Raw genomic sequence first — 23,488 nt, forward strand, 5'->3', positions numbered from 1 at the left:
ATCGATTGAGAGTCAAGACCTGTCCCATTGGAGACCGGCGCCCCATTGCAGGGGGTGGGAGGAGCTGGTGTGGTGTAAGGACGGGGAGAGGAGAGGTGGACATCAGAAAAGAAGGTCACTCAGACCCTCAGGGGCACTTGATTTCCCCTCCCACTAAGGACAAATTTCATGTTCAACAGTCAGAGCCATCTGCAGATGGGCCAGGAGGTCCTGGAAGGTAGTGAGCACCCTGTCCCCGGAGGCAGACAAGCAGAGCTCCGAGACCCACCGCAGCGGGAGAGGCCCAGGCTGTGCAACACAAGCCCCGTGTCCTTCTCGGCAAGCACCTGGCTACTTCCCTGCATCGTAAAAACCACACAGAGGGTCAGTCTTTCTATTTCTAGTGTCCAAAGAGCCTCCTGCAGGAACACACACGGGCTCACACCCAGAGGTGGTCGCGCGCAGCCTCACGCAGACACCAGACACAAAACACAGCCGCGATCTGTGTCTCCTGGAAAGGGATCCACATCCCGGCTCCCAGGTTATTCCCTGAATTCATTCCCTCACCCCCTCTTTCCGCCGTGCCACCCCACCCCCCGGGCCACTCTAGCATCTCCGCTTGGCTCTCCGCATCTCTCCCTGCTCCTCGGGCTCTGCCCACCCCCACCAGCCTCCAGGCCTCTCCCGCCCCCTCCTCGGGTGTCCCCCAAGCCCGTGACTACAACCCCCAGGCGCCCCCGGCCGGGGCGCTGCGCATGCCCCCTGCTCCCTGCGCGCTCCCGCTCCCCCCGCCCTCGCTTCCTCCTCACCTCCCTCCGCCCCCCTCCCCCGCGCTCGGCTCCCGCATCCCTCCATCCTACCCTGTGCCGCAGCCGCATCGCCACCGCAGCCCGGCAGAGCCGAGCCCGGTCCAGGCCCCTGCCCCTGCCCGGCCCTCGGCCAGCCGCTCCCGGCCCCGCCCCCGCCCGCAGGCCCCCCGCAGCGGCCGCGGCGCCCCCCACGCGGCGCCCCCAGACCCCGGCCTCCGGCACAGAGGCGGGAGACCCGGAGCAGCAGCAGAGGCAGGAGGACGAGGAGGAGGAGGAGGAGCCGTCGCAGGATGAAGGATCGGACTCAGGAGCTGCGGAGTGTGAGCTTGGGGGTGGGGAGAATGGGGGGGCGGGACCCCAATATTGGGGGAGCGTGTGGGGATGGAGTGGGGGAGGCGCTGGGACGTGGGGACGAAGGATGAGATCGGAGGTTGGTAGCCAGGGCACCCCAGTATCTTCAGGCGCCTGATGTCTCTCCAGTGAACCTGCATTTTGGGGACAGTGGCTGGAAGGGGTTGGAGGCCATTAAGACACAAGGGGGCAGGAGAGGTCTCAGGGGCCTCGAACACCCCGCATTCCCAGGAGGGCCCCGGGGTCTGGTCTGGGGATGGGAGAGAGTGGATGTCAGGAGAGACCGGAGGGGACTGTCATCCCCTGGGCAGGTTTGCCAAAGAGAAGCATGGGGGCGGTGACTGGGCCAGGCTGAGAGTCTAGCAGGACCCAGATTCAGGGGATGCTACAGGGAAGGACACAGGTTGGGACTGAGATGCCAGCACCTGGCAGTGAATGAAGTGTGTGTGTGTGTGTGTGCACACGCGCGTGTCACTCCCTGTAGGGAGGAGGCATCTCTCCAAGACAGGGAGGGAAGAGGTGGCCTCCGGAGAGAGCCAGAGGGCCAGGGCCTGAGACAGCGTGACCCAGAGGTGGGAGATGGGGATGCAGAGGAGAGGGCCATGGAACACGGGCCGCGCTCTGCTGGGGGGAACTGGGGCACCCCAGGCAGTCAAGGGCTGATGCAGGCCCCAGGTCTGCAGGCCTGAAGAGGCCTGGCTCCAGGAGTCTGGCCAGGCAGTCCCTGGTTTTGGGGGGACGGGGAAGGACTGCAGTGGAGGCTGTTACTTGGAGGAACTGGGGAATGGGGCTCGATAAGAATGGTTTCAGGGGCAGGGAGGACGCTGGGGCATTTGGAGAAATGACCTGGGGCCCCAAGGAGGCAGCGCTGACAGTCCTCACTGTGCTGGGCTGGTGGTGTTATGTTAATAAGAGTACCGGCCCTGGCTGAGCTGCCCAATGCACTGAGCCTTTACAGGGAACTGGTGGGTTGTTACCCCAGGGGTTATTACCCCACTTGACAGATGAGGAAACTGAGATTCAGGCGTGGGAAGGGACTTGCCCAAGGTCACCAAGCAAGTGGGTAGGGGGCAGACTGCAATCTGCTTTTCCTGTCTGCCAGGTTGACACAGGTCTCTGCTTTTCTGGCCTTTGAAACAGAAGTTTCAGCATTGGGGGGTGAAGAGCTGTCTCCTGGATTTGGGGTTGGGGACCCAGGTTACAGACAGACGAGGAGAATGTGTTTGGAGGCAAGTGACTGCTGTCTCTGGGGACAGACAGGTTGCCAAATGGGAAGCAAGGAGGAGCTGGTGGCTGAGGGAGGCAATTTTGAAGGTTTCTTTATTACATTTTTACTGAATATACACTCAGGCATGAGGAAAATGACAGTAATAATAAACATTGTTTGAAGTGTTTTATGCATATTCACTCATTTTGATCCTCACAGCAATCCTATGAGACTGGTTATCTCATTTCATAGATATATAAATATCTTTTTAGATATACAGATATATGTTATCTCATTTTATAGATAAGGACACTGAGCTCAGAGAGGTTAAGTAATTAGACCAAAGTCACACAGCTGGTAAAGGCTGGATTCAAACCCAGGCAGGCCGGCTTCAGCATCGGTGCTGTCAATTCCCCTCCTCACGGTGCAGTTTGCAGAGCAGGCTTTCATCCGTGATCTCATTAGAGCCCCACTGACCTCCTGGCAAGTGGACAGAGAGGCTCTTTCATTTTAGAGTTGGGGAAACTGAGGCCCGGAGTGGTTGAATAACTTGCCAAGGGTCACACAGCTAGCAGGTGAGGGATCCGGACTTAAACCCACCTCCCCTGCTACCAGGACTATTCCATGACTCCAAAACCCAGGGAAATGGAAGTGGGTTGGGATCAGGTGGTGTGGAATTAGGGTATAATTCAAGAAATAGGGAGGGAAAAGGCTAAGCGGGATAAGGGGGAGGCAGGGGAGGGGGAGGCCTCATGAATGAGTCAGGGGCCCCTGCTCAGAGGTAAGGAATCCTGTTGGCTGTGGCTGCCGGAGGTGGTGTGGAAGGGTGAAGGGGCTGAGTGGATGTGGTGGCTTTGGTATTAGTCACAGCTCAGGGAAACTGGAGATTCAAGAAGGGGCGGGCGGGGTGGGAAAAGCTGATAGATTCGGGTAGTGTAAGGGTCTCCCTGCTACAGTTGAAAGCAAGGAGGCTGGGATGCAGGAGACACCCGGCCGGGTGTGGGGGACCTGGAAACAGGGTCTCTGAGACACTGGGAAGGATGAGGCAGGGGCGGTGGTGGGAGGGGACATTAGCCCAGGGGACTGATTGTCTTTCCAACAGTACCTTGGCATTCCCAAGGGGTTCTCAAGTCCGTTTGTCACACAGTGGTTTCAGGAGCGAGACTGTCTGGGTTCAAATTCTAATTTTGCTACTTCCTGTGAGACCTTGGGCAAGTTGCTTAACCTCTCTGGTCCTCAATTTCTTTGTGTATGAATTGGGAGAAGTAAGAGTACCTGTTTCACAGGGTTATCCTGAGGATTGGAAGTAGTTAATATGCATCAAGTGCCTAGGAGGGGGCCTGGCGCCCAACAGTGCTGTGTGTCTGTTACCCAGCAGATGGCTTGTTTATTTCTCTTCAACACCACACAAGCCCCCTGCGATGGGCAGGAAATGGCCCCTATTTTATTTTGGAGTACATCGAGGGCCAGAGGGGGTAAAAAAACCTGACTTGGCCGGGCGTGGTGGCTCACGCTTGTAATCCCAGCACTTTGGGAGGCCGAGGCGGGAGGATCACAAGGTCAGGAGATCGAGACCACGGTGAAACCCCGTCTCTACTAAAAATACAAAAAACTAGCCGGGCGTGGTGGCGGGCGCCTGTAGTCCCAGCTACTCGGAGAGGCTGAGGCAGGAGAATGGCGTGAACCCGGGAGGCGGAGCTTGCAGTGAGCCGAGATCGCGCCACTGCACTCCAGCCTGGGCGACAGAGCGAGACTCCGTCTCAAAAAAAAAAAAAAAAAAAAAAAAACCTGACTTGTCCAAGGTCAGATAGCTCTTAATGGTCGAGGTGGGCTTGAACCAGGGTTTTCTGCGTCCAGTTTACCAGGCAACCTTGGTTGGTGCTAGGCTGGTTGTGAGACTGTGATGAGGAGTTAATCAGCTAAATAGGTGTCCCAGGGTCTAAGGAGTGAAGCCAGAGTGGGGCTCAAGAGGAAAGAGCAGAGCGAGTGAGGTGGAGAGGAAGGTGGGTTATGGGAGAAGACAGGAGGGGCACAGGGAGGGCTGAGGTCTGAGAGGCAGCTGTGGAGTCAGGTGGGAGAAGTGTGGAGACAACCTGGGAGGAAGGTGGGGCCTGCCGAGCAGGAGCCTGAATCTGAGGCTGGACAGGATGAAGGCTGCTGAGGGACCGCCCCGAGCCCCGAAGGCCCTCAGGTATGAGGCAGGCACAGCAGGTGCTTTAGAAACGCAGCCCTGAAATCACAGGGGGCAGAGACCAGCGAACCCTGGGTGACGGATCCATATCCTCCGGCTGCTCTGGGCTGCCTTTATTTATATTTTTAAAAATGTTTTTAGAGACATGGTCTTCTTCTGTCACCCAGGCTGGAGTGCAGCGGTGCAATCATAGCTCACTGCAGCCTTGACCTCCTGGTCTCCAGGGATCCTCCTGCCTCAGCCTCTCTAGTAGCTGGGATTACAGATGCACACCACCATGCCTGGCTAATTCTTTTTACTTTTGTAGAGATGGGGTCTATGTTGACCAGACTGGTCTTGAACTCCTGGCCTCAAATGATCCTCCTACCTCGCCCTCCCAAAGTGCTGGTATTCCAGGCATGAGCCACCGTGCTCGGCTGGCACTGGGCTTCTTTCTGCTATCCAAACACACAAGTTTACCCCTGTCCAAGGACCTTCACGCATGCTGTTCCCTCTGCTCAGCATGCTGTTCCCTCTGCCCTGAATTCTGTTTCCCCAGCATTGTGGCACAGTTGGCTCCTTCAGGACCTAGCTCAGATGTCACCTCCCCAGAAAAGCCCTGCTGACCGTCCTGTAGAAATCCTTCCCCAATCCCCCCCAACCCCCGAGTCTCTTGATCCCATCTTTCTGCTTATCTCCCTCCTGCTATTCAGCACAATCTGAAATGGTCTTGTTCACCTCCCATTGTCTGCCTCCCCCACTGGAATGCCAGCTCCCTGGAGGCAGGCTCTTCTCGCCTGTCTTCTTCACCACCACATCGCCAGCAGCACCAGAAGAGCACCTGGCATAAATCAGACACATCTGTTAGATGAATGAATGACTCTATGAGGCAGAGGGAGGATGAGAAAGGGGCAGGGGGTAAGGCAGGAAAGATGGAGGAGAGAGGTCAGGGTGAGAGGGCCAGGCTGCTCAGGGGGAGGGAGCAAGGAGAGGCCCAGCCAGGGAGACAGATGGACTGAAGCAGAGGGTGGGGGAAGGGGCACAGGGGGAGGCTGCTGCCTCCGATCAAACGATGATGCTTGCACCCCTGAGGAGCATGGGGAGCCTGTGTGTGTCAGTGCTGGGGCACTCATGTGTTTACACACACACACGTACACACACGCACACTCTCTCTCTCTGACTTTTCTGTCACCCAATTCCAGTCTCTTGCCGCCTCTGTGTTTTTGTCACCGTCTCACCATCTGTCTCTCTGGTCACTGACTTGCTGGCTCTCACTGTCACTCTCCTCCTTCCGTTTCTGTATCTGTCCTTGCCATCGCTCCACATTGACATACACACAAGGCCCGTGGTGGCTCCGCTGTGGAAGACTTGGACTTAGGGGGCCCATGAGGAGGTCAGGCTGCAGCTGGAGGCTTGGATCTGATGTGGGCAGTCCCCAGGTGCTTCTGGAAGGGGCTCAGGAGCACTGCATTCTCTCATTCAATCCCCCTCAAGTGCTCAAGGAGCTGTGTGCTGCAGAGCAGCGTGCCTCAGTTTGAGTCATCCCATCAGCTGTGTGATCCTGGGCAAGTTACCCAATCTCTCTGTGCCTCCACCTCCTCATCTGTCCAATGAGAATAAGAATATGACCTCATGGAGTGGTCGTGATGATTAAACAAGAAATGCAGGCTGGGTGCGGTGGCTCACACTTGTCATCCCAGTGCTTTGGGAGGCCAAGGAGTGAGGATCTCTTGAGCCCAGGAGTTCGAGACCAGCCTGGGCAATATAGTGAGATCCCATCTCTCAAAAAAAAAAAAAAGAAGGAAAAAGAAAAAAAAGAAATGCGAAGCACTTGTAATAGGACCCAACTCGTGGTAATCAGCACATATATGTTACATGTATGTGAATTTTTATCCTCCTCGATTTGCACATGAGGAAACTGAGGCTTGAATCGTTCACCTGTAACCTGAAGCCACCATAAAGCAGACTGGGGCACATTTGATCATCTTTTCCTAGGTAGTCTGGTTTGCCCACAGCCTGCTTTCTTTTTGGCTGGCCTAACTTCTTCCAGAAATGGATGCTGTGCTCATTACTAAATATGCATCACTCAGAGCACAGAGGGCCCCTCAGAGCAGGGTGGGCACTTGCACCAGCCTGCTCATTTCAGTGACAAGGGAACTGGGGCCCAGGGAGGAGCTGAAGTTTGCCTGGGGTCACACAGCAAGACAGACGGAGGCTGGGAGGCCTGGCCTCCTGTCCAAGCTCTTCCTGCAGCCCTGGGCCCCTCCTACTGATTTTCCGTCCTGGCTGCAGTTCAGCAGTCCTGAGGACATGGCAGAGTGGGCTTTTTAGGACCAGGAGGGACTGCCATCTGTCAGCAGGACAGAAGGGAGAGAGCCTGACATTTAGTGCCAGACAGTCCTGGGTTCAGGTCCTACCTCTGGCCTCATTTGCTGTGAAGCTTTAGGCAGGTCAGGCAACCTCTCTGAACCTGTTTCCTTGTCTGTAACATGGGATCGGCCGGGGGTAGGCATTGTTACCATTCAACAAATGCAGAGACTAGGCTCAGGGGTAGAGCCAAATGGTCTTCTAACAGCTGACCTGGGGCAAGTTTTTTTTTTTTTTTTTTTTTTAAGAGACATGGTCTTGCTCTGTCACCCAGGCTGGAGTGCAGTGGCACAAAATCACAGGTTACTGCAGTCTCTTAACCTCCTGAGCTCCAGGGATCCTCCTACCTCAGCCTCCCAAGTAGCTGGGACTACAGGTGCGCACCACCATGCTCAGCTAATTTTTGTATTTTTTGTAGAGACATGGTCTTGCTATGTTGCCTAGGCTGGTCTTGAACTCCTGGGTTCAGGTGATCCTCCCACCAGAGCCTCCCAAAGTGCTGGGATTACAGGCGTGAGCCACTACAACTGGCCTGAGTTATTTAGCTCTATGCCTCAGTTTCCCCATCTACAAAAGGGGGCTATAATACCTCCGAGGGGACTGTTTAAGAGTGAAATGGATAGATATGTGTGGAGCACATAGAACAGTGCCCGGCACATTGTATAACGCCATCTAAATATTTGCATAATTATAATTATGTTGGCCAATGGTCCTTACAGAGTCCTAATGAAGATTAAATGGGATAACTAGAATTTAAGACTTATGCAAAAAATACCATCAAGTGCTCTTATTTTGCTAGGTTGTCCGGACACAGAGCCTTCCCCAGATTGGGACTTAGCAGGCGCTCACTGAGAGAGAAAGTAACTGGGAGCGGAAAGTCAGCAGGGGAGGTAGCCCAGTCTGGAGCCTAACAGGGGTCTTTGTGGGGCTGGGTGCCCTTGGGCAAGTCACTCTCCTTTTTCCCTTCTGGCTTCCTGTTCCTTCATCTGTGAAATGAGGACGATGATGTTTATGCAGCTTTTCTCGCAGGGCTGGTGGTGCTAAGGATCAAAACGGATTATGGATGTAAAGGTGTTTGTAAATTGTAGAGGATTATTAGCGCTCAGCTCTCTTTGTATTTATTATACCAAATAAACCACACTTAGGCCTTCTATCTTTCTTCCTCTCTTGAGGACAAACAAATAGGTAGCCCAGGGTGCTCCAGAGATGAACCTAAGGGAGGTGGCTCCGAGAACAACAGGAGAGATTGAAATTAGATTTTAGGAAAGACTTCCTAACGTTAGCATGGGGAAGGGAGAGACACAGAACGGGAAAGTCTTCAGGCACCCGGGCCACAGAGAGGCCGCATGACCTGCGTAAGGCTGGCGGCTGAGTGAGTGGTTGAAGGGAGAGAAACAGCAGAGGAAGGCTTTTGGCTCTAGGGGAAGGAGGCCTTGTAGCACAGCTGGGTTTTGAGGACAGAGAAAGTGAAGAGCATCATGGTAGGCCGATGGGTCCTCAGAGGTGAGCCCAGCATCCCAGAGCCTCTCAGCGTCCCCAACTTATGCCACCTGTGCCGCCCCACTTTCTGGGGGCAGCTGTGAGCCAAGACGGAGGAAACCCCCTTTCCAGGTGGATGGTTGGGATTGTCTGGAAACTCAACACAAGTGCTGAACACATTTTCCGACACAGTGTGGACCCAGCGTCTGTGTGAAGACTCCCTGGAGTTCCATTTGGGCTGGGCTTAGCAGGGAGGCTGGAGTGGGTTCAGGAGTGTGGAGCTGGAGGCCCCCCGGGCTGTGCGGGCTTTTCCCGGGGCTGTGGAGCACTGCTGATCCTGAGTTTTGGCTGTGTGGACTGCACCTAGGTCCCATCTGGCCCTGTTTAGGTTCAGTCTGAGCTGTCTGGGATCTGTGTGAGCCTTGGCTAGTTCAGTCTGAGCCTGTCTGGTTTCTGTTAGGCCCTGTCTGCGTGTCGCTGGGACGATGGCAAGCTCTCCTTTTTGGATTCCAACTGACTACACCCCCAGGTGGATGCTGTTTGGATCCTGTCTTGATTTCACCCAGGCTCTAGTGGTTGGATTCTGTCTGAGCTCTGGCTGGGTTCTTTTTGGAAATCAGGATGAACTCTGTATACATTTCCACTGGGGCTGATCAGGGCTCCAGATGTCATTAAGCTTGATGGGCTCAGATTTTGCCGTCAGAACTCTGTCCCAAGCAGAGAAGGACTCAGGTGTGTGTAGCACGGGGCACCTCCCCTACAGCCTCTCCTGTCCAGCTCTGAGCGTGTGTGCAGACATGAGGCTCCGAGAAGCTGGAAGAACAAGCCCAGTGAGCCCTCCCAAATGTCCTCAGGGGTGCAGCTGAACGCCAGTGTGTCCACACATGTCAGTGCGGCTCAGCTGTGAGTCTGAGTGCGGGTGAACGCCAGCATCAGTGCATCTCTGTGTGGGTGTCCGGGGGAGGGGGGGTGGCTTATTCCTGTGTGCCTTGGGTGTCAGCTCTTCTGTCCATGTCGCGAGTCTGTCTGTCGGTGGCAGTGGTGCTGTGGGTGGGTAAATCCCTTTGTGTCTCTGAGCCCTGCGGGTGGAGGGTTGAGCAGCTGCAGGTTGCAACTGGGAAACCCAAGCCAGCAAGAGTAGGTGGGTGTGAAGTTGGAAGGGGCTGGATGAAAGTAAGTGAATCCACTGCGAGGGAGAGCCGGTTGGGAGGGGACGGAGAGTGGGCGGGAAGAGGGGGGCACCGGGCGTGAGGGAGGTCGGGGTGCTGCCCATGTCTCTTATCCAGCCCTCACTGCTTGCTCAACTTGGCGCCTGCCGCTGGCAGTGAAGTGACCTTGCACAGGGTACATGTCTGGTCGGGTGGGGCAGGAGAGGAAGAGAAGGAGTGAAGTGAGATCCGGGCAGGAGAGCAGGGACAGTAGGGAGATCCAGGCTCCCAGTTCTCCAGTCCAGGACGCTTCACGGAGCCCAGGGTCGGTTACTGCAAGCCTGACGTTGAGCTGGTTGTTGAAATATTGAAATCATCCCTATTGGCTGGTCAAGGCTGACTCTGCGCCCCCAAGGCCACATCTGCCCTGAGAGGGGGTCTTTTGCCAATTCCTTGTAAGGAATCCTTTGGGCTGACAAACACTTTTAGTGTCTTTGCCATCTCCTCTGCATGGGACCCCTCCCAGGACCCCTTCTCTGAGCCTAGAGCTGGGAGCACCTGTGTGTGCATGGCAGGGAGAGGGTGGGAGAGCCAGAGAGCCAGCCTTGGGGACCCAGGTAGGGCCTACTCACGGACTCAGCCTTCCTTGCCCCCAGGCGAAAGACAGTGATGATGAAGAGGAGGTGGTCCACGTGGATCGGGACCACTTCATGGATGAGTTCTTTGAACAGGTAATGGGCCTCCAAGGCCTCCAGCCCCAGCGCCCAGCTCCAGCACCTAGCCCCAGCCCCAGCCCCTAGTCCCACTGCCCAGCCCCAGCCCCAGCCCCAGCACCCAGCCCCAGCACCCAGCCCCAGCCCCAGCCCCAGCACCCAGCCCCAGCCCCAGCCCCTAGTCCCACCGCCCAGCCCCAGCCCCTAGTCCCACCGCCCAGCCCCAGCCCCAGCCCCAGCCCCAGCACCCAGCCCCAGCCCCAGCCCCTAGTCCCACCGCCCAGCCCCAGCCCCAGCCCCAGCCCCAGCACCCAGCCCCAGCCCCAGCCCCTAGTCCCACCGCCCAGCCCCAGCCCCCGCCCCAGCCCCAGCCCCAGCCCCAGCCCCAGCCCCTAGTCCCACCACCCAGCCCCAGCCCTGGCACCCAGCCCCAGCCCCAGCGCCCAGCCCCTAGCCACCAACAACTTCCTTTTCCCTGTCTCCCACTTCCCTGCTCCTGCACCCTCCCTGGCCTTTTATCAGCCGTTCTGGGGCTGGTCCATCCCCCTGAACCCTGGCTGGTTCCCCTGGAACCCGTTGTTTGGCCTGACAGCTTGGCTGGGTATAGCCGATTTTCTGCTCCAGGTGGAAGAGATCCGGGGCTGCATTGAGAAACTGTCGGAGGATGTGGAGCAGGTGAAAAAACAGCATAGCGCCATCCTGGCCGCCCCCAACCCAGATGAGAGTGAGTGTGGCTGCAGGTGACTGTGGGGTGGGAGGAGAAGGGGTCTGGGGTTCCCACCCAGACATCTCACTTGCCCTCACCCTCCCCTCAGAGACCAAACAGGAGCTGGAGGACCTCACTGCAGACATCAAGAAGACGGCCAACAAGGTTCGGTCCAAATTGAAAGGTGAGGAGTACAACCCCTCAACCAGGGAGGAAAAGAACTGTGGGTGGAGAGTGGTGGCTCAGGCCTTTGGGAGGCCAAGGTGGGGCCAATTGCTCGATCCCCAGGAGTTCAACACCAGCCTGGGCAACATGGCAAAACTCTGTCTCTGTGAAAAATACAAAAATTAGCTGGGCCAGTTTGGGAGGCCGAGGCGGGTGAATCACGAGGTCCGGAGTTCAAGACCAGCCTGGCCAAGATGGTGAAGCCCCATCTCTACTAAAAGCACAAAAATTACCTGGGTGTGGTGGCAGGCACCTGTAATCCCAGCTACTCAGGAGGCTGAGGCAGAGAATTGCTTGAACCCGGGAGGTGGAGGTTACAGTGAGCTGAGATCGCACCACTGCACTACAGTCTGGGTGACAGAGAGAGACTCTGTTTCAAAAAAAAAAAAAATTAGCTGGGCATGATAGTACGTGCCTCTGTTCCAACTACTCGGGAGGCTGAGGCACAAGAATCGCTTGAGCCCAGGGGGTCGAGGCTGCAGTGAGCCGAGATCATGCCACTGCACTCCAGCCTGGGTTACAGATAGAGACCCTGTCTCAAAAAAAAAAAAAAAAGGGGGGGGGGCTGGGCGTGGTAGCTCACGCCTATAATCCCAGCACTTTGGGAGGCCAAGGTGGGTGGATCACCTGAGGTTAGGAGTTCAAAATCCTAACCAAATCCTGGCCAAAATGGTGAAACCCCATCTGTACTAAAAATACAAAAATTATCCGGGCGTGGTGGTGGGCGCCTGTAATCTCAGCCACTTGGGAGGCTGAGGCAGGGGAATCACTTGAACCCGGGAGGCAGAGGTTACAGTGAGCCGAGATCGCGCCACTGCATTCCAGCCTGGGTGACAGAGCAAGACTCCTTCTCAAAAAAAAAAGAACTTTGCCATGCATTGAGCAAAACAGGCCTTTCTCTAACGAATTTCTACAAAGTTCCAGGAGCCAGATTATTAAACAGTGAGAAAGCACAAAACCCCAGCTTTCCCCCTTGCTCCAATTCTTTGGAGAAAGAGATATGATAGGAAATGAGGGAGAAGAGAGTGTTCGTCTAAATTGCATCTGAGCCCTGCTGGTTCCACCAGCATGAAGGTTCACCAGAAAAAGGTGATCTTCCGAGTGGCTTCAATTTCATTAAGTCCTCATCTCTCCTGAGCAGGCCCCCGGCATGGCACAGAGCACCCAGTGGGTGGGTCCAGCAAATGCCTCTGAATCGGTATCCTTGGCTCAGGACAGATTGGACTTGTGTGGCTGACATCAGGGGCTGGCGAGCTTTCAAGACGGACTTGCCAAATGTTCATTTATTCACTCTAATTTAAGGACTTGGGTGCTGGTAATAACCACCTTCCCCCAAAGCACCGTGGGTTGGGAACCTCCTTGTCTGCTCATACCAGGGAAATAGCAGTGTTACCGGCTTGCTGTTTTGCATGCTCCTGGTAAGTCAGTATCAGAAAATGTATGCTGAGTACCTCCAATGTCCGAGGCACATTGCTAGGCTTTGGGGAACAGGAGCTACACCAGCTACCTGGCCCAGAGAACACTGACCTTGGCCCAGAGAGAGAAGGGTAGTAACTCCATGCCCTCTGGACTCGAGGGGAGGCCATATGTGAGCCTCTGATGTGGATTTGTAAAAACAAGCCCTTTGTACTCAGGAGAGTCTGCTGGATGGAAACTGTCTGAATCTGGGAGCACGTTAAGTGCAAATCCAGGCAGACAGAGTCCAACCTCCACCATCAGCTCACCCTAGACAAGTCCCCTACTCTCAGCTTCCTTATCAGTACAGTAAGACAAATGAAAGCAATTTTAAAATCAGCTTGTTTTGGAGGTGGGGGGTGGAGGGCATCAAAATATATTTTTTTCCTGAGTCATACAAAGAATCCCAATATATAAAACATAAAAGTCAGATTGTTCTAGCTGAACTGGAGCTGGGAGCACCTACCTGCCTGACCGCTCTTTATTCTCTGCAACAGCCCCTGAAATTCCTTCTCAGAAACAAGGTTCCTGCCGGCAGTTTAAAATCCCCTGGGCTCAATGGTTTCTCTAGGTCCATCAAGCCTTGACCTTGAACACTCTCTGTAAGACCCTGGGGAGGGCTCTGTGGGTGAGGGGTTCAGGAATAGACCAAGAAAGAAGCTGGAAAAGTGGCTGTCGTTTAGAGAAGCTGACCTTTCAGACCTCCAGGAAAGGAGAGAGGATTCTCTTCGTCCTCTTCCAGCTGGTGGCATGAGCTCAGGCTTTGGGTGTGACCTTGAGTGAGTGGTTTTGCCCATTGGAAACTGAGTTTCTAGTCTAAAACATGAGCTGATATCACTAAACTCCCAGGAATGTTGTAAAAAGTCAATGAGATCCTGTAAGAGACCCCTCTCTCCGGACTTGGCCCCAGCCCCAAGGCTGACAGTCGGGCCCCAATCTGGGCCAGCTGATTCCAATATCCCTGGGCCAGAGCTGTCACTCAATCGGGGGAGCCTTGGGGTGCCATCCGGCCCCGTACCTCCCCCACTGCCAACAGAACGGAAGAGTGAGGCTCTTAGGAACGACCTGGAGGCCGGTGAGGTCTGAGAGGGCCGGTGATTCATCCCTGCTGCACTTTCTGATCTCACCGAGGTAGATTTTACCACGATCTCTTTTTTAGAAAATTGGAATGCTAGTGTCAGGAGTGCCTGATCCAGAAGCAGGAATCTCAGTTAATCTGTGCACTTTTCCAGAACATCCTTCAGAAGTGGGAATTCCCGGATCGGGGATCACCTTGCAGGGCAGGGAGAGGGCTGCTTTCTCCCTTGGAATATCCATGCGTTTGCCCTTGAATTCCCCAGGGAAAGAGGGGCCACTAGAACCTGATCCACCTGGAGGTGACTGCCTTCCATCAGAAAAAACGCAGGCTGCGTCCTTGCCCCCTGTCCAGAGGCTGTAGGAAGTAGGGAGCACCCCATATACATGGCCCCTTCAGGCGGGCTGGGCCGGCACCCCTCATGGAGTTGGACAGGAGTTACCACTGATGGGACTTTCCAAGACCCGGTTCTGCCACTAGAACAAATAGCCCCCTTCTGTCTGGTGACCCTCTGACCCTCAGTATCCCTTCCTGCCGGCCTTCGGAACCCCCTCAAACGTCTGTTCGTCTGTTTATCTGCTGGCTCCTAACACCACCCTGGGGCACCGCTGCGCGCACTCGCCCTGGGGATGACGTTTCTCCCCGGGCCTGGCGCTGCCGCGGGGTGTTGACCATTCGTACGCCCCGGACCCCCGCCCCATGCGCCCCGGGTCTCCCGCCCATCGCTGCGCCCTCTCTCCCGCAGCGATCGAGCAAAGCATTGAACAGGAGGAGGGGCTGAACCGTTCTTCCGCGGACCTACGCATCCGCAAGACTCAGGTAGGAGGCCGCAGCCCAGTGGGTGCCGGGCCGGGACCCGGCTCGGGAGGAGCCCAGGCTGGAGGCTGGCGGGCCAGGGCCAAGCACCGGCGGGGGCGTGGTCAGAGAGGGCTGGGGCAGGGCTCTGGGGGCGAGGCTAGAGGCGGGCGGGGCCCTGGGGCGGGGCTCTCGGGGAGGGCGGGGTCGAGCCGCATCTCAGCGCTGTAGCAGTGTCTCTAGCTGGTGTTGGCCTAAGGCGGGGGTACCGGGCGGGTAGGGAACCATGAACTTGTCAGGGTTTGGGATCGCGGCCCGAGCTGAAGAAGGGACCGTAAACTAATTCAGCGCGTCCTCCTTATTCCGCCCATGCACTGCCTCCTCACCTGCCTTGGTCTCTGCTCCCTGGCTCCCTCCCTGATCCCTGACTCCCTCCCTGATCCGTCTGTCCTCCCACCCCCACCGTAGCACTCCACACTGTCCCGGAAGTTCGTGGAGGTAATGACTGAATATAATGCGACCCAGTCCAAGTACCGGGACCGCTGCAAGGACCGGATCCAACGGCAACTGGAGATCAGTGCGTGTGCCCCCCACCCCAGGACCCCAAACTCTTCGAGGCTGCCCAAGCCCCCTTCCAGGCATTTCCTCTCTGGAGGGGGCCCCTGGCTTAAGGCGGCGTGGGAGGGTGGGCCCCGGGTCCCCGCCCCATCACCCCACCTCAGGCCCCCAGGCTGTCCCAGCCCCTGAGCAGGGAGTCCTTTCTTCCCGCAGCTGGAAGGACCACCACCAACGAAGAACTGGAAGACATGCTGGAGAGCGGGAAGCTGGCCATCTTCACAGATGACGTGAGCCGCGGGTGGGGCGGGCTCTGTTTTTGGAAAATTTTTGCCTCCCCTCCCTAAGTTCAGGTTGAACTAAGGTCCTAAGTCCACCCTGGAAAAATGAGCAGCGGGAAGCCTGAGCCGGGAACTGGGGAATTCCAAGGGAGCGGAGCAGGAAGGCACCCCCATCAGATGACGGAGTCGTTCGTGTGCCAGGCACTGTTCTAAGCACTTTCCATCTTCACATTCACCCACCAACTCATTTAATACTCACACATCCCCTTCGAGGAAACCCCATTTCACAGATGAGGAAAACTGGCCCAGAGAGATGAAATCACTTGGCAAGATCTCAGAGCGAGGGGGAGGGCCAGGAGTTGAATCCTGTCTAGTTTCAGAGTCAGAATTCTTGAGTCCTAGGATACACGACATACTCTGCTACTGAAGCAAGTCGTTTCACCAGAGAACTGATTTGCCTACATTAAAAGAAATTATTTTTTTAATTAAAAAAACTTTTTTTTCTTTTTTTTTTCTTCAAGATGGAGTTTTGCTCTTGTCACCTATGCTGGAGTACAGTGGCGAGATTTCAGCTCACTGCAACCTCTGCCTCCTGTGTTCAAGCGATTCTCCTGCCCCAGCCTCCCAAGTAGCTGGGATTACAGGCGCCCACCACTCGGCCTAAAAAAAACTTTTGTTTGTAGAGATGGGGGGTCTTCCTCTGTTGCCCAGGCTGGTCTCAAACTCCTGGGCTCAAGCAATCTGCCTGTCTCAGCCTCCCAAAGTGCTGGGATTACAGACGTGAACCACCGAACCCAGCCTAATTTGCCTACATTTTGAATTTTTTTTTTAAACAAGTTTTAGTTTTGCTTAGGTTTTGCCCCCTGTGCTGCCCTTGTCCTTTTACATGTGAAAGGATGAGCTGGTCGGGCCCAGTGGCTCACGCCTGTAATCCCAGCATTTTGGGAGGCCAAGGCAGGTAGATCACCTGAGGTCAGGAGTTCGAGACCAGCCTGGCCAACATGGCGAAACTCTGTCTCTATTAAAAATACAAAAATCTGGAGAGGATGTGGAGAAATAGGAACACTTTTACACTGTTGGTGGGACTATAAACTAGTTCAACCATTGTGGAAGTCAGTGTGGTGATTCCTCAGGGATCTAGAACTAGAAATACCATTTGACCCAGCCATCCCATTACTGGGTATATACCCAAAGGATTATAAATCATGCTGCTATAAAGACACATGCACACGTATGTTTACTGTGGCACTATTCACAATAGCAAAGACTTGGAACCAACCCAAATGTCCAACAACGATAGACTGGATTAAGAAAATGTGGCACATATACACCATGGAATACTATGCAGCCATAAAAAATGATGAGTTCATGTCCTTTGTAGGGACATGGATGAAACTGGAAACCATCATTCTCAGTAAACTATCGCAAGGACAAAAAACCAAACACCGCATGTTCTCACTCATAGGTGGGAATTGAACAATGAGAACACACGGACACAGGAAGGGGAACATCACACTCTGGGGACTGTTGTGGGGTGGAGGGAGGGGGGAGGGATAGCATTAGGAGATATACTTAATGCTAAATGACGAGTTAATGGGTGCAGCACACCAACATGGCTCAGGTATACATATGTAACAAACCTGCACATTGTGCACATGTACCCTAAAACTTAAAGTATAATAATAATAAAATAAAATTAAAAAAAAAAATTAGCCAGGCATAGTGGCACGTGCTTGTGATCCCAGCTAGTAGGGGGCTGAGGCAGGAGGATCACTTGAACCTGGGAGGCAGAGGTTGCAGTGAGCTGATATCTTGCCACTGCACTCCGGCCTGGGCAACAGACCGACACTCTGTCTCTTAAAAAAAAAAAAAAAAGAAAGAAAGGATGGGCTTTCCCCGAACCTAGTTCTTGTTTCTGTCAGTGGACTTTTGCCCCGGCCTGCCCACTCCTGTCTCTATTTCTGCTTCTAGTGGCAAAATGACTCTGGTTAAGGGTTCTAGACCAGGTTTAAAGGATGCGCTATGACTGTCTTAAAAGTTTTCAGCTCATTGTTATTTGGAGAACTGATCTTTGTTGAAAACGCGTTGAGCAGCCCGGTGTGATGGCTCACACCTGTAATCCCAGCATTTTGGGAGGCCAAAGCGGATGCATGGCTTGAGCCCAGGAGTTCATAGACCAGCCTGGGCAACAAAGTGAGACCCCATCTCTAACAAAAAAAAGTTTTTTTGATTTTAAAAAAATTTCTTTTAATGTAGGCAAATCAGTTCTGTGGTGAAACCTGCTTTAATTAGCCAGGCATGGTGGCCTGTGCCTGTAGCTACTCGGGAGGCTGAGGTGGAAGGATTGCCTGAGTACAGGAGGTCAAGGCTGCAGTGAGCTATGATAGCACCACTGCACTCCAGCCTAGGCGACAGAGCAAGAACTTGTCTCAACAAAGAACAAAAACCAAAAAAAAAAAAAAAAAAAAGACAGGGAGACTGAACACCGTCCAAACAGCCATTGGATGATTTCGGCTTATAGAATGGTCATAGGATGAGCAGGAGATGAGGGGAAAGGGAGTCTGGGCCTTGACTGCTGAAGGGAAGGTGTGGAGCCTTGAGTAGTGGGGAGCCATGGCAGGCTGTAGAGCAGAGGAGTGGCTCAATGTGGTAAGAACAGTGAGTAATTTGGGAAGTGAGTCACCTGGCTGAGGCTGGATGTTTGTGGAGAGGAGGCATATCTGACTGTGGGTTGCAGTCTCTTCCCCACTGGCAGTTTTTTTTTTTTGGCATGTTGGAGTGAAGTGAAGCAGTCATAGCTTACTGCAGCCTCGACCTCCTGGGGTCAGGCAATCCTCCTGCCTCAGTCTCCTGAGTAGCTGCGACCACAGGCGCCACCATGCCCAGCTAATTTCCTTTTTTTTTTTTTTTTTGATAGAATCAAAGTCTCACTATGTTGCCCAGGCTGGCCTCAAACTTCTGGGCTCAAATGATCCTCCTGCCTTGGCCTCCCAAAGTGCTGGGGTTATAGGCCTCTCCCTACTGACTCTTTTTTTTTTTTTTTGAGACAGAGTCTCACTCTGTGGCTCACTGCAAGCTCTGCCTCCCGGGTTCACGCCATTCTCCTGCCTCAGCCTCCCAAGTTGCTAGGACTACAGGCGCCCACCACCACGCCTGGCTAATTTTTTGTATTTTTAGTAGAGATGGGGTTTCACCACGTTAGCCAGGATAGTCTTGGTCTGGTGACCTCATGATCCGCCCCCCTCAGCCTCCCAAAGTGCTGGGATTACAGGCGTGAGCCACCTACCATGCGCGGCCGTGACTCTTTTTTTTTTTTTTGAGATGGAATTTCACTCTTGTTGCCCATGCTGGAGTGCAGTGGCGTGATCTCGGCTCACTGCAACCTCTGCCCTCCCGGGTTCAAGCAATTCTCCTGCCTCAGCCTCCCAAGTAGCTGTGATTACAGGTGCCCACCACCACACCAGGCTAATTTTTATATTTTTAGTAGAGATGAGGTTTTGCCATGTTGGCCAAGCTGGTCTCAAACTCCTGACCTCAGGTGATCTACCCACCTCCCAAAGTGCTGGGATTACAGGTGTGAGCCATCGTGCCTGACCGATGTGCACATATTAACTCACTCAGTCTTCACAACCACCCTGTGAGGTGGCAGTGTTATGATCCACATTTTCTAGGTGGGGAAACTGAGGCCAAGAGCAGGTAAATAATGTGCCTAAGGTTTCAGCTAGTAAATGACACTGGATTTGACCCTGGCCACTCCACTGTGGTGGAGGCGCTCGTGGCGGGGAAGGGTGATCGTAGCTCTCTCCCTCGTCGCCCTAGATCAAAATGGACTCACAGATGACGAAGCAGGCGCTGAATGAGATTGAGACGAGGCACAATGAGATCATCAAGCTGGAGACCAGCATCCGCGAGCTGCACGATATGTTTGTGGACATGGCCATGCTTGTAGAGAGCCAGGTACTGGCTCTACCACCCATGCCACCCTGGGAGCCTCCCTGGGCCTGAGGTCCCCTCTTCCAGCCCAGCCCCCATCCCTCCCTGTGCATGTCTCCTCTGTCTGCAGGGAGAGATGATTGACCGCATCGAGTACAACGTGGAACATTCTGTGGACTACGTGGAGCGAGCTGTGTCTGACACCAAGAAAGCAGTGAAATATCAGAGCAAGGCCCGGAGGGTGAGCGGGGCAGGCAGCCTGGGGGTAGGCGGGGGAGCCCAAGGCTGAGCCCGGGCTGAGGTGAGTGATGGCAGCGGGCGGGAGGCCTTATCTCTGGCTCTGACCTCTTCCTGTTTCTGTTTTCTCTCCCCTCTTCCCCCTGCCACCCTCTGCCCCGTCTGTCCCTGCATCTGTCCATGTGTCGGTCTCTCTCACTGTCTCCCTGTCTCACTCCTCTTTCTGCTGCAGAAGAAAATCATGATCATCATTTGCTGTGTGGTGCTGGGGGTGGTCTTGGCGTCATCCATTGGGGGGACGCTGGGCTTGTAGGCCCCCCCACCCTTCTCTCTCCCAGACCCTTCCCCCACCACATTGGGAGCAATACCCCCCACCCCTTTCACTCCATCCCGTGTTCCAGGCTCACCCCCAAAACAGACCCAGGCAGCCCCACCCCTCCTCCACCCCCACGGCAGACCCTGGTGTCCCTGGACCTCACCGGGCCATGGACCCCCCCCGCCCCCGCACGTAGATCGCAGCAGGCGTGATTACACATGCACACCAACATGCATGCCGCCGGCACATGCTCGAGACGTGTGGACACCCCAGCGTGCGTGTGCGTGTGATGTGTGTGATGCACCAGAGCACCCCCCCCCCACCTTGGGTGTGTGTTCGTGGTCTGAGCTTCCCCCTTCACTGGGGCTGTTGTGTAGACTGCAGCCGAGTGTAACACAGCAGCCCATCACGCCCTCTCTGTCCTCTGTGAACGGTGTGTGTGCGTGAGTGAGACCACAGATCTGTGGACACACCATTTGTGTACGTGGAATTTTGTGTTTGAGTGAACCTAATGCAACAGCAACAAAGCCACTGATAACCAAGCCCTTTGTGTCTGCTACAAACCAGGCAGGTGGTGTGTGTGGACTCACACTCACATTCTCAGAGGATCCAGGGAGGCCCAGGTACACACAGGCCATGGCAGACACCCCATGTCTTTGTTACCCCAGGGGCTGCGACATGTCCCAGGAGGGTGTGCATGCGTGTGTGTGTGTGTGTGTGTGTCCCCAGGATGTGCCTGAAGTGTTGACAGGTCTTCTCAGATAGAGCCCTCCACACTGTGGACTGGACACCTGTTTTGGGAGGGCACAGAAATGTGTATTTCTTGCTACCTAGAATGCAGCTGTGTGTGTGGCATGTGTGTGTGTGGCATGCGTGTGTGTGGCATGTGTGTGTGCGCATGTGTGTGTGTGTGCATGTGTGTGTGTTAGGGGCTCTCTACATGGTGTGCTTTTTACTTTTTTTTTTTTTTGAGACGGAGTCTTGCTCTGTCACCCAGGCTGGAGTGCAGTGGCGCGATCTCAGCTCACTGCAACCTGTGCCTCCCTGACTCAAGCGATTCTCATGCCTCAGCCTCCCAAGTAGCTGGGATTACAGGCGCCTGCCACCACGTCCGGCTAATTTTTGAATTTTAGTAGAGATAAGATTTTGACATGTTGGCCAGGCTGGTCTCGAACTCCTGACCTCAGGTGATCTGCCCACCTTGGCCTCGCTAAGTGCTGGCATTACAGGCCTGAGCCACCACACCTGGCCTACATGATGTGTTTCTGCCCTGCCTGACCTACATGGTGTGTTTCTGCCCTGCGTATTACACACACACACACACACGCGTGCATGCACACACACTTCTAAGGACGTGGCCCCATCCGTGTTTGTCTCTCCAATTGTCCTTGCCCTGCCCCTCTCCCCAGAGGTGCTGCCCAGTGCCGGTGTGGCCACACACATGGCTACATCATTGTGCAGCCAGAGCTTCCTGCCTGCCCGGCCTCAGGGCTCTGCACGCTCACACCTAGAACCTCATCGTCCTCCATGTCTCTGCCCAGCATAGCCCCGAGCCCCTAGAAGCCGGTACCTCTTAGTGTGCTCACACGTGGCAAGGCTGAGGTGGCCCCAGGCAGGGGCCATACCAGGCACAAACCATGCATGCTGGCATGGGTGCGGGGATCACACGAATGCCTCCTGGAAGGAAAGGGCTACTTGTAGGAATGTTACTGATGAGGCAAGATGCCAAGGACTTCCCTGCACAGATCAAAGATCAGGACACGACCCCTTCCTCACACACCCGCCTCAGACCTGGGAGAGGACTGTGTCCCCCACTGCCCCATCGGATGCTCTGGGCTCTGCCTCAGGGAACTCGGGTTTGGGGAACTGTTTATTTCAGACATACTGGAGTGGCCAGTGTGGCAGTGGCCACTCAGGGTGGGCTGGGTCCTGAGACCCATCCCCGACACCTCTCCTGCTGAACCCTCAGGCTGCTCCCCACATCAGGGTGTGACTGAGGGGTACACAGGTCTGGGTTTCCAGTGTGAGGAAGGGGCTAGTGCCTCCCCTGTTGTGTAGCCAGCACAGGCACAATTTGTGGGTTTGGTGGCAGGTAGGTGGTGCGTGGGAGAAAGGACAGTGTTAGAGGTCCCCGCTCCATGGCCCAGGAGCATGAAAGGTGAACACACAAGTACGCAAATGTGCCATGCCCTGGCATGGGGCTTATGTGTGCACAAGCGAGGGACTCGGTGTGTGTGTGCGGACCCCAGGGTCCCAGGTCATGTGACGTGTACGTGTGTGTGCATTGTGTGTGCATCGTATGTGTGTGTGCATTGTGTGTGTACATTGTGTGTGTGTGCATTGTGTGTGCATGTGGCCATACAGATGTGACCTCCCAGAACACAGTACCCCTCCACCTCTACCCGAGCTCAGATAGCCGAGCTCTCCCTTGTCCTGTGTGTGTGTCAGTGTGGCCACGTGCGTAACCCCAGGTGGGCTGTCCTGAGCTGGGGGCCTGCCTGTCCCTTCCCAGAACGCCCCTCTGCAGGACAGGAAGTCTGCCCCAAGTCTGGCCGCGGCCCTCCTGCTCCCATCTCGGGCTGCTTGGGAGACGTCAGAGCAGGCCCCAGCCCCCAGTCCCCTCTTCCGGCCGCCCGGACAGGACCCCCATTCAGCCCAGGTGTTTCCGGAAGTCCCATGGCCTTGGGGCCACAGGAGAAGGGTTGCAGCATGGCTGGGGCACCGCTCCCGCTGCCTGGAGTGGCATTGGGCCCACAGCTGCCCATCTCTGGGCCTCAGGTGGACCAGGGGATCTCTAAGGGTCTGCTGTGCCCTGACTTTCTATGCGTCCCCCACATCCTATGATGTGCCTGCTTGTTGGCTGCTGTCTGTGTGTGTCCTGGCGTGTTGTCTGGGGGCTGGTGTCTTTTGCATGTTCTCGGACAAACGTGTGCCACCTGCCCAGGCGCCTACAACCATTGAGCCCAGGTGTGCCCCACGTGTGCCCTGCGGGTGGTTCCCGGGCCTGGCCAGGGCTCAGTGCTCCTCTTCCCCCTCCTCCCTGTTCCTGCCCCTCACGAAGCACACTGCGTGTCCATCCCATGTACCCGTGGGTCGACGCACGCTCTTGCCACGCCCTGAGCGTGTACACATGACGTGTTCTATGCATTCACCCTGCCCCCCAGCCCGCCCCGCAGAGGACAAGATGGGTGGCCCCGGCTCCCTTTCCCCTAACCACCCCTGCCCGCTGTGCAGCCGTGTGCGTTGGCGTGTGTTTCTGTGTCGCTGGCGTGTCACGTGATGTAGCCGTGTTTGCTGACATGAGCCCCTGCCCCCTTCTCTGTTTCTCCGTTGGTTTCTAGAGCTCTCTCCCTCCCCTTCCCAGAGGGGACAGGACTCCTGGGGCCTGGCTGGGGCCCAGAGCCAGGCCGCCCTCTCCTGTTAGCCCTCAGAGTCCCATTTCTCTCTATTGGTGACCAACTCGCAAATGGATAAAACACAGGAAAATCCTGCCCCCGCCCTTCCGCCCTGCATGTCCTGTCCCCAGAGCCCCCCACCCCACCCCGGGCCAGGTCGGGCCCTGTGGGACGGGAGAAATAGCAACCAGTCCAACAGTGGGTGTGCCGTGTGCTCACTTCCTTCTGTCCCCACGTGGGATAAGCGCCGTGGGGAGGCGGACATGGGGTGGCGGGGCGGGAGGGAGAGCTG

The 23,488-nt window shown here is 55.4% G+C and overlaps 1 protein-coding gene across 2 annotated transcripts; it reads left to right on the plus strand.

Moving 5' to 3' along the window:
• Positions 1–976: 976 nt before the first annotated feature.
• On the plus strand, positions 977–23,397 carry STX1B (syntaxin 1B). Of its 2 annotated transcripts, none has more exons than XM_055298878.2 (10): positions 977–1,108; positions 10,167–10,241; positions 10,848–10,947; positions 11,039–11,113; positions 14,430–14,503; positions 14,948–15,056; positions 15,251–15,324; positions 19,135–19,272; positions 19,379–19,489; positions 19,721–23,397. In XM_055298878.2, exons 1-10 carry the CDS (start codon positions 1,079–1,081, stop codon positions 19,796–19,798), a joined length of 864 nt encoding a protein of 287 aa, XP_055154853.1. In that variant the 5' UTR covers positions 977–1,078; the 3' UTR covers positions 19,799–23,397. The 2 variants fall into 2 exon arrangements, with proteins under 2 accessions (XP_055154853.1, XP_055154852.1); XM_055298877.2 differs by having other exon boundaries at positions 981–1,108; positions 19,718–23,397.
• The last annotated feature ends 91 nt before the right edge of the window (positions 23,398–23,488 follow it).

The sequence above is a fragment of the Symphalangus syndactylus genome, chromosome 11, assembly GCF_028878055.3.
Source record: "Symphalangus syndactylus isolate Jambi chromosome 11, NHGRI_mSymSyn1-v2.1_pri, whole genome shotgun sequence".
NCBI classification, from domain to species: domain Eukaryota; kingdom Metazoa; phylum Chordata; class Mammalia; order Primates; family Hylobatidae; genus Symphalangus; species Symphalangus syndactylus.